This window comes from Stigmatopora argus, chromosome 1 (genome assembly GCF_051989625.1).
Source record: "Stigmatopora argus isolate UIUO_Sarg chromosome 1, RoL_Sarg_1.0, whole genome shotgun sequence".
Taxonomy (NCBI): Eukaryota; Metazoa; Chordata; class Actinopteri; order Syngnathiformes; family Syngnathidae; genus Stigmatopora; species Stigmatopora argus.
In genome coordinates this window covers 9,823,943-9,840,656 of record NC_135387.1, presented here as the reverse complement: position 1 = coordinate 9,840,656, position 16,714 = coordinate 9,823,943, and the positions used below count along the sequence as shown (strand labels likewise).

At 41.4% G+C, this 16,714-nt stretch overlaps 2 protein-coding genes across 3 annotated transcripts; one reads left to right on the top strand and one right to left on the bottom strand.

Moving 5' to 3' along the window:
* Nucleotides 1-74: 74 nt before the first annotated feature.
* igfbp2a (insulin-like growth factor binding protein 2a) lies at nt 75-7,568 on the top strand. The gene is made up of 4 exons (XM_077595088.1): nt 75-648; nt 4,736-4,908; nt 6,573-6,713; nt 7,252-7,568. Exons 1-4 carry the CDS (start codon nt 90-92, stop codon nt 7,414-7,416), a joined length of 1,038 nt encoding a protein of 345 aa, XP_077451214.1. The 5' UTR covers nt 75-89; the 3' UTR covers nt 7,417-7,568.
* Nucleotides 7,569-9,125: 1,557 nt separating this feature from the next.
* On the bottom strand, nt 9,126-15,391 carry LOC144070680 (insulin-like growth factor-binding protein 5). Of its 2 annotated transcripts, XM_077595109.1 has the most exons (5): nt 14,953-15,391; nt 14,474-14,838; nt 12,158-12,324; nt 11,564-11,683; nt 9,126-11,488 (listed from the first exon to the last, which is right to left on the bottom strand). In XM_077595109.1, exons 2-5 carry the CDS (start codon nt 14,805-14,807, stop codon nt 11,357-11,359), a joined length of 753 nt encoding a protein of 250 aa, XP_077451235.1. In that variant the 5' UTR covers nt 14,808-14,838; nt 14,953-15,391; the 3' UTR covers nt 9,126-11,356. The 2 variants fall into 2 exon arrangements, with proteins under 2 accessions (XP_077451235.1, XP_077451227.1); XM_077595101.1 differs by having other exon boundaries at nt 14,474-15,390.
* Nucleotides 15,392-16,714: the final 1,323 nt, after the last annotated feature.

Here is a 16,714-nt window from a genome sequence, read left to right as displayed (position 1 = left end):
AGCTTAATGTATACACAAACAAAGTTGCGCAAAACTTTTTGGAACTGCAATTAGAAGTAGACCTGGGGATTTTTTTATTTGCTCAAAGTATGCAAATCCCATCCTCACTGACGGAATCCGAGAACAAATTTGAGCATTGTAGGACCCAGCAGACCACCATTCCCCCTGCTTCACCTGTTCGCTTGAGCGCCGCTCATCCCCACTCCCTCCCTCTTTTTTCAGTTTTTTTTTTCAAACTTGGAAATGTATTTCTCCGGCCCCCGACAAAGACACAAACCTCAAGGCAATTAACAATGCTCAAGCTCCACTACCTGCTGCTCATCACCCTCGCCGGCGCCTCGCTCACGCTGGCCGAGATGGTGTTCCGTTGCCCGGCTTGCACGGCGGAGCTCCAAGCTTTCTGCCCGCTCCTTAGCGAGCCTTGCGCGGAGATCGTCCGCGAGCCGGGCTGCGGGTGCTGCCCGGTGTGCGCCCGGCAGGAGGGCGAGACGTGCGGCGTGTATACCCCGAGGTGTGCAGCTGGCTTGCGATGCTACCCGACGCCCGTTTCGGAGATTCCCCTGGAACAACTGATGCAGGGCCAGGGCCTGTGCCAACACACGGTGGACACTGACCCAACCAGCCAGGAGCCCCGGGAGCAGACCAGCGGTCAGTCCGTCCTTTGTCGGTCCATTCACTCAGTGTTCAACAGTTGTCTAAAATACTAGTATGAGAAATGAGAGCTGGGCTCCCAAATTAAGCAATAATCATCTTAAAAAAAAAAAAAATCAATTAAGCTTTTTTTCTTGTATTTCAGACAAATACTTGTCCTGCTCTCTTTTAAGGACAGAATTTATTCAATTTATAATACTTTAAAAATATGAAATTGTTAATTAGTAGCTCACGCTGCCTCGTGGTGTAGAGGTTCACCTGCCTGACATCGGTGTGGGCAGGCGCGGGCTCAATTCCCGCTGGTGGCAGTATGATTGGGAGTGCGGAAGGTTGTTTGTCACTCTGTGTCCCCCACGATTGACTGGCGACCAGTCTAGGGGGTTGTCTGCCTTTCGCCCTAAGACAGCTGGGTTAGGCTCCAGCAACCCCTGTAACCCTTTCGAGGATGGACGGTATGGAAGATGAATGAATAATTGTTAGCGGTTCAGAAAATGAAATGAAAAAAAATGGTAGCTGCCCTGCGATTCCCTGGCCACCAGTTCAGGGTATCCCCGCCTGGTGCCCGTAGTTAGCTGGGATAAGCTCCAGCACCCCGCGTGACCCTTTTGAGGATAAGCGGTTCAGAAAATGAATGAATAATTGATAGCCTTCCCTTTAATTTTTTTTTCTCACACATTTGTCGTGTGGTCCTTGCCTCATAGACCTTGGTGAAGTGTTCATGGGTGTGAAGAAGACAAAATGAAAAGTCCCCACTCTCATTGTTTCAAATCCTTGGAAATCTGCCTGTAAAGCAGCAAGATAAGGTGGCCAGAATTCTCACAGGCTGCACTCCTCAGATGGCGTTAGAAAAAAAAATCCCAATGTTGATGTTGACGATTCCTTAAGGGAGTGGAGAGAGTTGGGAGACAGCGGGAGGAATGTTGCATTGTTTGGAAAAGCTGGACTTTAGGCTTTGACCTGCAGTATGCATACACTGTGGTCTACCTAGAAAATGGGTCGACTGTGTGCGCAGGAGGACTCCTGTGAGGCTCATGTGCTTTGTGTTTGTACAAGGATGGGTCACAGTGAAGAGGAAAAGTAAACAATCTCATTATTTGGCTGAATCTGAGGCCCTCATTGAAGCCGGTGGAGTAGTCGTTTTGAACACTGCACCAAAATGAAAATGACACATTTTATTGTGGATCTGGTGCACTGGAAGATCATTTGTTCTTTGTCATCCGCCATTCTCATGGTTCAGTTTATGCCACCTGAAACAAAAAACAGGATCAGTGTTACTTGTAAAGGTTTCACATCTGTCACTTCTGGTTGTTAGACATGAAAGTTAGCATGGGATGTCTTTGGTGAATACTAGATCCCCGCTACTAATGATTTATGATGTGCAAAATCCCAAATCCAATGAAGTCGGCATATGTAAATAAAACTGAATACAATGATTTGCACATCCATTTTATCAAGAAAAAAGGTGTCAAATGATTTTTTGCACACACAGGACACACTGGCATGTTGAATTGATAGCCCAGAAATTGTCTTTTTTTTATAATAGTGTTGACATAACATTAAGCACAATTGGTGTTTTTTTTTTGGAAAGCCACCAGAGCTACAATGAGTCTGCCCATGATTGTTTGTCACTATTTGGCTGGCGACCATTAAAGAGTGTAGTAGTCAGCAGGGATAGGCTCAACATCTACCGCACCATAACCCTAATATGGAAGAGTGTTGTGTGTCTGGGAATAGAGTACTAATGACTCTGAAACATTATTTAAAATAATATAGGATGGGCAAATATTTATATCCTGCAGTGGTGTATTCACCAGACTTTGGTGCAGGCAGCATGGGGTCCATTTCCACTCAGTGACGATGTGATCATGGGCATGAATGGTTTACTGTTCCTCTGTGTGCCCTACGACTGTCTGGCGAGATCTTTAGGTTGTAATTCCACTTTTTCTCAGATGTGATTCGGGATAGGCTTCAGCATCCTTTATTGCTGACAAGGATAAGCGATGTTGAAAATGGATGGAAATATTTCTTGCCGAGGCAGCACAGTAAAAGAGAGGTTAGCCAGTACACCCCATAGTTCTGAGATTGCGGGTTCAATCCCTGGTGTGTTCCGACCATCTCGTGTGGTGTTTGGTTGCATGTTCTTCCCATGGCTTCCTGTGTTTGCTTCAAGTACTCTGTCCTTACCCCACATCCTTAAAATATGCATGGAAGCCCGAGTGATCACTCAAAATTGTCCCTATGAGTGTGTGCGTGTATGGTTGTTTGTTTTCTTGTAGCCTGTGATTGGTTGCCAACTAACTTAGGGTGCGCCACGCCCCCTGCCCATTTTTGGCTGAGATAGAAAAAGGAATGAATATTTTTATCCATACAAACAAATTAAGCAACATTTGACTGTAACTATGATCATTTAATGTCAGTATGCTTCACATAACATATAGCACACACTCAAATCACATTTATTTGAATGGGGGAGGTAACAATGTCGAGTACATCAGATCTTCTGGAAGTTAGAGCCAAAGAGGCATTCCTGTCCATTTGAAGCCTTCCAGACTGAAATAGACTAGAGATAATCTCACCCAACCACACACACACACACACACACACACACACACACACACACACACACACACACACACACACATACACACACAAATCCTCCAACCGACACAAGTGGACCGCCCCACTGTACTCCTCAAAATTTGCACTCACCCACTGCCCCATCTTCTCCAACTCGGGGTCCCCCTTTTAATGTAGTTGTGTGTACTAACAAACATGTTTTAGTGCAACCAGTAAAGTGTTTTGTTTTTTCTTTAATGTTTTATTTAGGAGGCCAAAAAGAATAACATTCTGAGTGGCCACCGCTCAAAATGCAATGGCTACAATTCAATGACATTTACAAAGTTCTAGTTATGGTGAAAAAACTTCTATCATTGACAACAACAATGGTGGATAACTCGGTCATGTTTATGGTTCAGAGCCAACACAGGGCCTGATATTACTTTAACAATTCAATATACATATTTTCTCTTCTTTTCGCCCTGTTAAACATACATATATGTGCATATAGAGTATATATTATACACTGATGCATGATGCATTTATGTGTACACTAGATAGTAAAGAAAGAGACTGTGTGTCTGGGGTAGTGTGTGCAAGCGTGCCAGAACATGTCCAAACTGCTCTCAGATGAAAGGCTATAGACAACTGCCTCCTGCAATTTTTTCAAAACCAGTTCCACTTAGTCCTCAAAAATCAAAACGGAAAATTGCTTGTTTCTCGTACGCTTGCTTAAATCCCAATTTGGAATTTGATATTGTGATTTCACATTAATTTGGTTTGGTCTTTTTACAAGCCATTTTTGCATGAGCAGGCATCCGAATGCGACTGAAGACTATTTCTATCCATGCTGATGAGTGACTGAGCCAGCATTCACTCTGCTGACCCAAATCTTGACGTGACACCTCTGGCCTTTGTGTATTCTGGGAATCTGTCATGGATCAGATGTAGTAAGGAACTCATTGTGTGGGGCTTAATTCAAGCAGTAGACTGGACACATGTCCTGCTCCTCTCTTCAAACTGCTTATTCGAGCCCACTGAGGCCTAACTGCTGGTAAAGAGAAAGAGAACACTCGTGGGGTGGTCCTCATTGCTAGGGTGCATAGACATGCAGTTGAAAAGATTGTGGTCTTTGCCCTTTGCAAATGCCGTGTTCATGTGTAGGGCTGCCTAGACTTTAGACTCATGTAGCTTTTATCAGGAGGACTTGTAAAAATTAGGTAATGGGTCAAGTACAGTAAACAGTTTTAACCATCGAACGGTTAGGAGTCTGAAAGACACAAATTTGAAGAAAGTTTACAAAGTGTGACATACATTTAATCCACTATAATTTTATTCATCGACACTTTTTTCTTTCTGCAAATGCATTAATGGAGCTCATTTGTCTGTTTAAAAATTCATATAATAGTCTTGTGGGAATGTTGTTACTGCTAGTACGTTAAAGTCCATTAAAATAACCTTATTTTTTTCAGTGTGGTTCCCTCAAATCTAACACAGAGTTGATCTCTAACTCCAAGTCCTCTTATAGGTGAAGTCATAGAACTGCTGTCCGAGATTAGCCTGAGTGATGTCCGCATACCTAGTAAAGACACCACCTGGATGGGACCGAAGGTGAATGCTGTGCGACAACATCGTCAAGACATGCTGACAAAGATGAAGACCAATAAGGTGGAAGAGCTCAAACCTACACGACCAAAACAGGTGGGGGCATGCTTGGAAGTGATGTGTTGTTTCCAACCAAATGCCACAATCAGAGTGTACACGTCATCACCACGTTTGCCACAAGTTGATCCTAAATGTAAAGAAGCAACTAAATGATGGGTATCGTGAAAGAACACCTAAACACGCTGGAGTAACTTTAAAAATGGTAAATTCCAAGTCACTCTGAGTCAGTACAATTACATTTAGCTGCAGGCACACATGCAAAATGGCTCTTGAGGAAGTGGGCCAGGGCACTGCAACTTATTTAAATGATATTCCGCTCAGGTGAATTTATGGTCCATTATAGTTATTAAGGCAAATCTCCTAAATTTGGTGTGATAAGTACTTAAGGCCATATCGCCCTGCCCTAGTGTGACCTACACGCTATGACAATATTCAAGTAAACTGTAAATGCTGCTAACCTAGCTCCTTTTAGCAGATATTTGTCCTTATTTCATTATTTATTCATTAATTCAATTTTCTGAATCGCTTGTCCTCGCAAGGGTGCTGGAGCCTATCTCAGCTAACTACGGGCATCAGGTGAGGGACACCCTGAATTGGTGGCCAGACAATTGCAGGGCACAAGGGTCTCCATTCACGCGCAGACCCATACCTTGGGGGAATTGATAGTGTTCAACAAGCCTACCCTGAATGTTTTTTGGATGTGGGAGGAAACCGGACTACCCGGAGAAAACCCACGCCATAACAAGCAATCTCCACACAGTGAGAACCGACTTTGGATCGAACACTCAACCCCAAAACTTTGAGGCCGACAGCCCGCCTTTCACTATTTAGATATCTCCAATATACCATTACATTTCATTTCGTATTACCAAATTCTTACTTTAAAATGACCTATTCCAAAAAGATCACTGAAGAGGCAGTATGAACTTTTTTTAATTGAAATAAACCATGCTCAGTCTTCTTTCCATTCAGTTGTCTGTTAAAATAGTGGTGACAATGTAATTGTTTTGTCAACTTTTGCAGCACATTTTAATTCAGATATGAAACACAGTATACTATATTATCCTTTTTTTCCATTCATTCATTTTCTGGACCGCTTTATCCTCGCTAGGGTCGCGGGGCGTGCTGGAGCCTATCCTAGCTGACTTCGGGCCAGAGGCGGGGGACACCCTGAATTGGTGGCCAGCCAATCGCAGGACACAAGCAGACAAACAACCACTCATGGTCACAATCTTACCTAGGGGCAATTTAGAGTTTCCAATTAGCCTACCATGCATGTCTTTGGAATGTGGGAGAAAACCGGATTACTCGGAGAAAACCCACGCAGTCCCAGTGAGAACATGCAAACTCCACACAGGTGGACTGACCTGGATTTGAACCCAGTACACCAGAGCTGTGAGGCTGACGTGCTAACCATTCAATCCACCGAGCCACCCCAGTAGTATGTTAATGAGGAAAAAATAGTGTGTCACTGGTAACGGCCATATTGGGAAAAATAAGTGGCGCTGTAACATACAATTAGAAATCACAACTTCTTCCGCCTGCCTTAGAACATGTTGTGACTTGTTGCCCGAGTTGTCGCAAAGATACAGTACATTGCTGTTGAGCGATCAATGTTTCAAGTTTCAATATATGGATGTTTGCCAAAACTAACCCTCCAGCCAAAACCTGCTGACTCTGTGCCTTGTTTTGTGTATCAGACACCATGTCAGCAGGAGCTGGACCAGGTGCTGGAAAGGATCTCCAAGATGCCCTTCAGAGATAATCGAGGCCCCCTGGAGGACCTTTATGCCCTGCATATCCCCAACTGCGACAGGAGGGGACAGTATAATCTCAAACAAGTGAGCAAAACACTTCTTAATACAGTCATACCTCTACTTACAAATGCTTTTAGGTACGGAATTTTCAGGTTACAAAATTCTTTATATCCAAATGAGTGATTCGAGATAAGAAAAAGATCCAAGTTACAAAATCCCCCAAAAAGTAAATGCATTTCCTTATCCGTTAATTTATTTTGAAAATATTGTCGCGGATGCATTGATTTCTCACTTTAGAACATCGCTACCCTCTACTGGGCTCTCATTTCATCGCTCTCATATAATGATAATAAAAGCATTCAATTCAATTGGCTGTCTCACAACAACCACTGTCCATGTTTCAAGATTCTCTCTAACATACCTGTCCACCCTCGGCTAAATGCTCTCCTTATTAATGATTACAATTCCCCTTATTAAGCGATTAAATACCATTCAAATTCAACGTATTTTACACACACACACGCACAGGTTATGAAGGAAGCGTGTGGGGGTTATACTAATCTTGAATGAATACTTAATATTATTAAAATTGCTACTGACAAAAACAAAAATGCTTTTTCAGTGCAAGATGTCGCTCTATGGGCAGAGGGGCGAGTGCTGGTGTGTAAGCCCCTACACTGGCAGACCCATCCCAGCAGCTCCCACTGTGCGGGGCAATCCCAACTGTAGCCAGTACCTTTCAGAGCTGGAGCTGGACCTTGAGATAGCCAACATGGATCAGATATAATTGTTTATTTTTTGTTTTTTGTTTTTATTAAGGAACTGTATAGAGGATGAACAACAAAAATTAATAGGTTAGGTCAACTAGCAATATGGCACAGCCTTAGAGGAACAATATGTTAAAGTTAACATGGAATTAAAAAAGAGCTGTAGATGAAATTGGGTGTTTGATTTGTTTTGGCTGAAACCACTTTCACGTCAAAATACCTATTAGTAATCATCTTTCGCCGCCTTATGGTGTAAAGCAGGGGTGGCCAAGTCCGATCCTCGAGAGCCCCTATCCAGTCTGTTTTCCATATCTCCCTCCTCTACCACACCTGGATGAAATGATCAACTCATCAGCAAGCTGTCCAGAAGCTTGATACCGATCCAGATTATTTGATTCAGGTGTGTTGGTGGAGGGAGATATGCAAAACAGACTGGATAGGGGCTATCAAGACCCGGCTTGGCGACCCCTGGTGTAGAGGTTCACTCGCCTGACTTCGGTGCAGCCAGGTGCGGGCTCAAGTCCAACTGGTGCCGGTATGATTGCGAGTGCGGATGGTCGTTTGTCTCTCTTTGTACCTTTAGGCTGACTCGCGACCAGTCTGGTTGTAGTGTGCCTTTCGCCCGGGGTTAGCTGTTATAGGCTCCGGCAACCCCCGCACCCCTTGCAAGGATGTCCGGGACAGAAGATGAATAATCATCTTTCCCCTTCTGCACAAAATTCTTTATGCTTTTCTAAATAACATTTATGTTGTACTTTATAAAAACGCTTAGTAATGGCATACTAGAAATATCGTGTGAAGAATTTAACCATTTTTGCCACATTTTTTGCCCCTTGGTCATCTAAGGCTTGTATAATTCAGACACGCAGGTATAGATGGAGCTAATCATTATTTGCAGATTGTAAAGAATATACCTGGGGGTATTGTTATACAACGTTGCAATAGTACAAATGCCACAGCATTTTTCATGTTGCAAATTCTGTTTTCGAAGCACTTATGCTATTTTTACCCTATATATGGCTATTGGCAGAAAGATAAACAGATTTATAAACCAAAGGATGCAAAACATAGTTGTTTTAAAAAATTAGTGATTTCTCTGTTTTTTTTAGATTGAGTGTAAATTAAATAACAGTAACAGTAAATATCAAGTTTACTTTGATGAAGCGACCTCTTTCAAATGTAATTATTGTATATATTAATGAGTTGTTTATATTTCTCGTTCAATAATATTGTTTTTTAGTGATAAGACAGCATATATTGGTTGTAAATACTAATGTTGGAACTTTCTAATGTTCAAATCTCTGAAGACACAATCTGAGAACATGGAATCCTGCAGTTAATAAGAGAGAAGCATCTCTTTGTAACTCAAGTCCAAGCTATATGAACCAGTTTTCATTACCACATGGTAAGATATGCCTATAATATTTTTTTTAATCTATTGTTGGCCTTTCTTTGAATGTATTACTTTCTTAATGTGCCGTGGCATCTATCAGTTTGTAGTACAGTGTGAGGTAATGTTGGGTCGGGTGCCATATTAACATCTTTAGACAACAGCCTCAAGGCTTGAGAGGTCAGGGGATCAACCTCAATCAGGTCAATCAGTTTTTAGTACCTGTGGCAGGTGCCAGGTCTAGCTGGAAAACAGCAAATATATAACCTTCAAGGTGAATGAATGTCATATAATGGCTTCCTAATTTAAATTTTAGAAACAAGAGCTCAAATGCAACCATTTAGTGCTTTTCCAGAGTACGGGATCTTTATTTAAATAATGATTAGTGTTACAAAAAACTGAGTACGATGCATGATAAATACTTTATGAAATTGTACACAACACAATCATTGTATTTTGAATCACAATGTCTCCTGGGAGATAAACACGCTAATTAACCCAGTTTACCCACTTGTGCAATGCAGAACGCATGTAACTTTGCATTAAAATAAACAGGAAGATGGTGACGGTGGAAAAGGCGCTAATCAAATTTTTCAGAGTTTTTTTAGCATCCACCTTGAACTCATCCACCAGTAGGACCATTCAACAGCATGCAAATTGCAATTCAAATTGGCATTGGCCAAAGGCACTTGGATTTCTGTATGAAGTCAACAGCCATTCCTGTGCCAGCCAGTCACACTAGTGGATTATCCTGCACTCTGAAAGATGAATGTATGTCTTTACATCGATTTTGCGTTCAAGTCCCAAAAGATATGGGTGAGCTCTTCTGGAAGGGCATTGCATTGCACATACAAACGCACGCACACATACACACTATGTTATCAGGATCATGAACACATTCTGGACTTGGAATTGGTGGAAAGTTAAAAATGTATTCAATAACCTTTGAATCAACAATGACATACATTAAACTATAGAGGGTTGTAGTTATAGTTAATTAATTTGGCATTTTCACTTGGCAATTGCATCTCTATATTTTATTGTGATTTTAGATTAAACTGCAATTCAGAATTGCTTGGCAGTACTGAGCGTAGTGTCAGCTCCCCTACTGGGAAGATATGAACAACTACAATAAATAAATAACAAATTTAATCCCAAAATTAATAACATAATGGAATCGGTCCCTCTTACCTTTTCCAATGGAAAACCCAGCAGTAGCTGCCCACTGCTCCCCCAGAATCACAAAAAATATGCCACAAATCCTCTCACACTAGCAGAAGCTGCTATATACTTGGATGTTAGTTCCACGTCAGATTTAAATTTGCTATATTAAACAGACTAAATGCACAATATGTATTTGGTAGGTGTATCTCAATATATTTCAATAGGGCGGAAATTTAAATTTAATATATATTTTCAACCACTCCATTCTACAGTCTGCTGACACTCTTTTGGGTGAGACTGATATAATTCACCAGGAACCCTGGAAGGGTTGGACCCATCCAGCAGTTCCTAAATTACAAGAGCTGTTTAAATTACTTACTTCGCTGTGCTTGGTTGCTCCGCAGAGTCACCAAAACTCGATCCCCTAGACTAGAGAATGTACTGCAGTAAGGGCAAGTTTAGTGACACCTTCGCTGAAGCCGGCTATCAAAATAACCCGTGATTCCATCAATAGCATATTGCCATAATAGCATTGTAGCCAGAAATACAGCATGTCTTTACTATATATAAATAAGCCCCTTTTTCTACATGGTTTCTATGTCCTATAATTTGGATTTTTGTCATGTGTAAGATTTATTTTCTGAGAGCACACAAAATCTTGAAAGAGAAAAAAATCAAAACATTTATTTAATAAAACAATCTAATCTATTGAGATGCACCATAAAGCTCTGGAGAGAAAATAGGGGACCACTGCAAATGACTGATTTCCGTGATGTTAGTATTTATGGGTAGGTTTGTGCAAAATAAAAATGTTGGTTGCGTTCTATAAACTACTGACAACACAACTACCCAATTATAAAAATAAAGTTGTCCTTTTTTTGTAGAAAATCCAAAATACCAAAAAATGTCCAGTGGCCTTTTGGTGTTTTGTTTTTTCCAGAGCTAATATATGAATAAAATGAAATCTATTTCATGTTAAAGGTGCTATGAAATAGGACAGCAAATTTGTTGGACACAATTCCATCCTAAAAAAAAGCAACATAATAGGTTTAATAATGAAATGATCCTAAATAGTCTATTTTTTGCAGCTGCCTTGACCCAGAACACAAAAAAACACTCAAAACAGAATGATTTTAAGATTTTTACAATCTGCAGATGCACTATTTTGGGTTGATAACTAACCAACTAACTAACTAACTAACTAAAATACAGCTTTCAGTGCCAAATTTGTTTTCTACATGTAAGATTAAAATAGTACATTTTCATTTATGACACGGTCACCATTTCATAGCACCTTTAAGTGAATGAACACAGCCCATTTAGAACTGTACAGTATAACCCTTGAGCAAGCATTTCAGCTTCCCTTTAAAAACTAGAACAGTTCACAATGACCACATGGTGACAAATCAGACTACTGGTCGGCACTCATCAAATACAGTATGCGTAATACCACCGGCGTAGTTTATGCCAGGAACCTTGGCACCAAAGCGATCCACACACCAGCAGATCCCCCTCCTTCGTCCACGTGATGGCTTGCACTGCGAGCGGAAAGGTGATGGTTTCAGGTTATTGTTTGCAGCGTACGTCATAAAATAAAAAGGACGCTATTCTACCTGTTTGCGCTTGAAGAAACCTTTTTTGTCACAGTTAGGGATATACAAAGAGAGAGCCAAGACCCGGGATGTGTCCTTCATGCTCTGAATGAGTTGATCCAGGCGTCTCCGGCAAGGTCCCTACATGCACCCATAGGAGAAGACATGGTTGCTTTTTTTTCGCAATCTTATTTATTCAAAATGTTGACGAGTCTCTAAAGCCATTTTCCAGTATTTCTTGCTGTTTTGATTCATGAGATAAGTTATAAAGGAAGAGTGTGATCTATGTAGTTTGTGACACATATATACAGTAAAAAATGCTGTCTACATTAATGCATTTGCTGAGGTTTATTACAATACTTTTGTCCCATGACAAATTTTTTGTAAATATTATTTGACTTGGAATAACTAAAATTCAATATTTTGCACAAAGCCATTGCTCATTATTGCAAAGAAGGACTCAAGACTTAATTCGAGCCCTCCATTGATTTAGCTTGAAAGTCGCTTACAATAGTTTGTTACTGTGATTCAAAGTGTCTGTATTGTTCAAAATTGATCTCATTTGAGCAAAAACAAAGCCTGAAGCATAGTGGTTGGTGTGTACTGATCACATACAAGCTCCAATTTCTCCAGTCCGTGCAGAGGGAAGTCCAAATGGCTGCTGGGTCCCACCCTGGCCAGCTGCTTTTTGCGGTCCTTTGCCTGCTTCATCGCCTGCGCCTTTCGACTGCTAATGTGGTCCCGTCCGTATATGGGCACCTTAGTTAGGGGCATCATGGTGTCTGAGACAGGGAGAAAACCATCATCATTAGATAACATATCACAGTTGGGTAGCAGCTCAGACTTTATAATAATACTATTAATCACTATGCATTTTACTTAGCAGCAGGAAAAATGCAGACTGAATCAAAACTTCTAACACCAGACATGTCAGGCAATCGTAATAACCGCAAGTCCACCATGATGTGAAACCAGATGAGATTCAGATTCAGTTTTGCAGTTGATGAGAAAGCAAGCTAAAGCGTGCATCTTAAGGGACAAAACCCCCACTGCTGTCAAACGTGAGAAGTGACTCAGTCCCATTCTCCTTTTCCATCCAATGTTCATAGCGCTGCATATGACATGAGTGGCTAAGAGCCTATAGAAACCAATGTCTCATTCCTTTAAGCCACTCCTGGCCCATTTCTCTTGCTATCTCATGCATCATGGTTATTCCTCCATCTTAGTGGTACAGGGCCTCCGTGAGTGCACGCTAAGCTACTAAGCTAACAGGGTAGTAAAACAAGGTCACCATTGTGACTGTCCACCCCCTCCAAAGCTCCTACCCTGCCAATACCAATGGTATAGATCACAGTGATGTCATCAATTCAGATATATAATGAAGTCTTGGAAAACAGGTTTTCTGCTGACACATTTATTCTCTCTCCCAGGAGGAAAAAAAAACAGAGGCACGATCTGCATTATATCTATCAAGTCTTTGCTTGCTAATCCTCACTCAATCTGCTCGGTGCTGACTAATCGTGTTCTTGCAAACTTTTATATGGCGCTACTTGTGTTTGAATCGACATGGTTGGTTGCACATGAAGTGTACGTACCTTCAATAGAGCAAAATCTTTCACCTGTTACCTTTACTACAATCCAGATCATCACTTGCACTTTGTGTGGTCATTTCACATTTTCAGTTGAAATCGGGAAGATGAAAGAATATAGAATATCTATGCTGACAGTGCAGGCAAGTACATTTGGAGTGAACTAAGTGTAATGTCTGCAAGGTTACATTAAATACCTGGCATTGAATCCTGCAGAATATGTGTCTGTGCTTCAAGCAAATTTTATCTCGCCATAGTATAGGCCCTATAATATAGGGCCTATATGAAGGAAGCATGCTCGTTTAATAAAATCAAAGAAAATGGAGAAGAGTAATAGAGAACAGCGATACGTGATACAGATGGTAGCATGTCGCAAAAAAAGAGGTGCCATACCAAGTAGAAAAGAAAGGCAAGAAATTGTAGAAGGCAGGATAAAATATTACTTGAGACAATGTAGAGCAAGACAAAGCTTGAGATGGTGCTCCCTGACAGAAACAATGACTCCAAATAATGTCTCCAATTCAGCTTGACGAGGTCCCACCTGTACTTTTCTCCCTTGTTTTGCCTTTTAGGGGTAAGATGAGAGATTGATTGGCAGCCATTGTCGAGTTCACTTGGCCAGAGCGTGTTAACTGCAATAGGGGCAATTGTCCATTTGGAGCTTCTTAGTCATGTGCACTGGTAATGACAGATGTGAGACTCTTTAAAGGTTGGTGGAGACTCAACTTGTCAGTCAGCCTCACTGGCTCCAAAAGGTCAACTCAAATTTGTATACTCGACTCACCTGAATACACTGAAAGCATAGATTAGGAATGCTGCTAGAAGCCATTACGACAGGATATAGTATATAAACCGTAGGAGAAAGCTGAACTCATGTTTTTATGCTTTTTGACAAAGAATACTAATCAAGGTGCATACTAGATCACCAGGGCATCTAAAATAAGTGGCCATACATTACAAATGCATTTCATGTAAGTAAATGACAAGTACAACAATGAAATGCTCTTAAACTCAATGCCTTGTCCATATTTTATTTTGTCTACACAGGTTGTGAGTAAATGGAGAACTCATCATATATATATATATATATATATATATATATATATATATATATATATATATATATAATATCTATATATTATATATATATTATATATTATATATATATATATATATATATATATATATATATATATATATATATATATCAATGCATGCCTTTAATATTAATTAATTAATTAATAAAATATTTTAATCAATGCCTTTATTGGCTCAGGGAGCAGCACATAATCTCAATGCGGCTTTTTGCTTTTTGACCTCCAAGACAAGACAGCGGGCCTACCTTTCAAAGGATGCAGCAGTTTGTACAACTTCTCGTTTCTGCACACCCCGCGACCGTGCAGGAGGGCGTGCAGGGGCTTCTCCTCGCCGCTCTTGGGAAGGCATCGCAGACCGCGCGCGCACGGTCCTGTGTACACGCCGCACGACTGTCCGTCCACGAAGGCGCACGTCAGGCAACAGCCGCAGCCGGGCTCCTTGACCGCCTGGCAGCCGACCGGCATCGGGGGGCACATGGAACGGGCCTTCTGGTCACACGGCTCGCAAGGCACGAAAGACGCAGCGCAGCTGGTGACGCACAGCACGGGGACTAGCAAGAGGGGCAAGCTCAGTAGCATGGTGCGCGGGATGATGATCAGCTGAGGAACCCTATGTGGAGCAGAGATTGGAGTCCGATCATAAAGCGGGTGTTTGCCGTATCCACAGGTGTGCCAAGGTGTCACCGCAACTGATGGACAACCGCGGAAATTGAGCTTCTCGCACCTTCTTCTTAATTTTGCGGTTGGAAAATGGGGAATCTGCACGCGTATATCCAGTCGTGGCGTGGCGTTTGACTCTCCTCCTCTTCGTCCTCCTCTCCTTAGTCCGCTTCTGCCAGTCGCCGATTACGCGTGATAGCTGTCGTCTGCGCAGGAGAACGGCAGTGTCTGTCCCCCCACCCCTTGAGTCGCTCCTCTCTTGCCTTCGTCCCTGCGTGCGTGAGAGCAGAATGTGTAATCTGCGGTTGACGTTGAGCTGGCCTTAAAAAATAAATAAATCCAGAGGCGAAGCCTGTAACGATGGGTATGTCAAACAAGGCACGAAGGGGGAGGCGCACTTGTCAAGCGTGCACACTGTGATGCTGATTCTGCAGGGCGGGTGTTGGCATGCCTTCAGATGGGAGACGCTGATGTGACTGAAGCCTACTCAGTGGGACCACTACACCCACTGACCAAGTTAAACAGGCAATGCAAATACTATGCTTAAGAAAAGGCTATTCGTTTTTTCTGCTGAGTCACATTTTTTCCCCTTCGGGGCAGCCTTACACGAGAATCCCATTAAAATCATCCATGTCCCACATTATGCCGCCCCCATTACACACGCACTTGCTATCTAATCTTCAAATCCAGTTATTTCCAGAATGGCTGGTGAGATATGAGCTTTTGGTGACTCCTTCGAAACAGAAAGTGACCTTTAAAGCTTTTATTCTTCAGCACTAGCAGTCTCCCCATGTCATAGTTTTAGCATTTGTAAAAGTGACGTAAGTGGGAAATAAGATATTTCAAAGTTCGTAATTTAGATCTTATTTTTGATCACAAGTAACAAAAATTGCTCCATGAATCTGTGGAACTTTTGTAATAATACTATCATAATAAATGTTCTGTGGATAATACACCTCAATGACTATTAAATAGTCATTGAGGTGTATTAGCTTTCCTATCCTTTTTATCAGAGGGGTTGTCACCTTGCTTCTCATCACAATACTGATTGGAAAAGTGAATCATGGCTTTTGTGATGAGAAAAATAAGTAAATCTGTGTGTCATTTCTAGAAATTGCACGATAATGCAGCAAAAGAACAGTGCCAACTCAATGTAATAAAAAATGTATTATTTTTGTTACCACAGGACTGCTCAGTTGCATCCAATGTTCCATTTCCCAAAAAGCACCCCTTTTCATCTTTGGTAGCATTATATGGGAAAAAAGAAAGGGATTGCACTTAATCTAGACACATTTCTGTAATAACATGTCTGTAAGGCTGGACCAAGTTTTCAAACTCAGAACCTGGATTTTTTTTGGAATGAACTTGAACAGAGGCGTGATGACAGAATCTTAATCTTTTTGGAATGAACTTGAACAGAGGTGCGATGACAAAGGAAATCAAAGGGCACCATAGAAAACCAATGTCCCACAGAGCCTTCAAAATACCTCTCATGTAAAAATTTCCTTCTTTCCCTTTATGCTCATTATATCTGTCACATTGTGTTTTTCAACCGCCAATTTTGTGCCACAATGATTAGAAAGGAAATCCAATTTCTTGAATTTACAGACAACTTTCAAGTACACCTGGAGTTATCCTAAAGCCTTTACAATAAAGTTCTAGAAGCAATTTGTTCATACAGCTATCACCGAGGATTTGCTACTATTGTTTGCTGTATCTATCTGCAGCTCGGCTTTCACATTCTGACCTACTTTACTACACGCCAAAGGACGCTGCAGCTGCAGAGGGTGGGTGCTTGTGGAGGAACTCCTCAAAAAGGTGTAAGA

Excerpts from the sequence above, each read along its gene's own strand:
- igfbp2a (XM_077595088.1), top strand. The coding sequence starts at position 90 with ATGCAAATCCCATCCTCACTGACGGAATCCGAGAACAAATTTGAGCAT. Across the intron at positions 4,909-6,572 it reads AACCTACACGACCAAAACAG|ACACCATGTCAGCAGGAGCT; the intron begins GTGGGGGCATGC and ends TTTGTGTATCAG. Across the intron at positions 6,714-7,251 it reads GACAGTATAATCTCAAACAA|TGCAAGATGTCGCTCTATGG; the intron begins GTGAGCAAAACA and ends ATGCTTTTTCAG.
- LOC144070680 (XM_077595109.1), bottom strand. The coding sequence starts at position 14,807 with ATGCTACTGAGCTTGCCCCTCTTGCTAGTCCCCGTGCTGTGCGTCACC. Across the intron at positions 11,684-12,157 it reads GACTGGAGAAATTGGAGCTT|GGACCTTGCCGGAGACGCCT; the intron begins GTATGTGATCAG and ends GGGTGCATGTAG. Across the intron at positions 11,489-11,563 it reads GTTTCTTCAAGCGCAAACAG|TGCAAGCCATCACGTGGACG; the intron begins GTAGAATAGCGT and ends TTCCGCTCGCAG.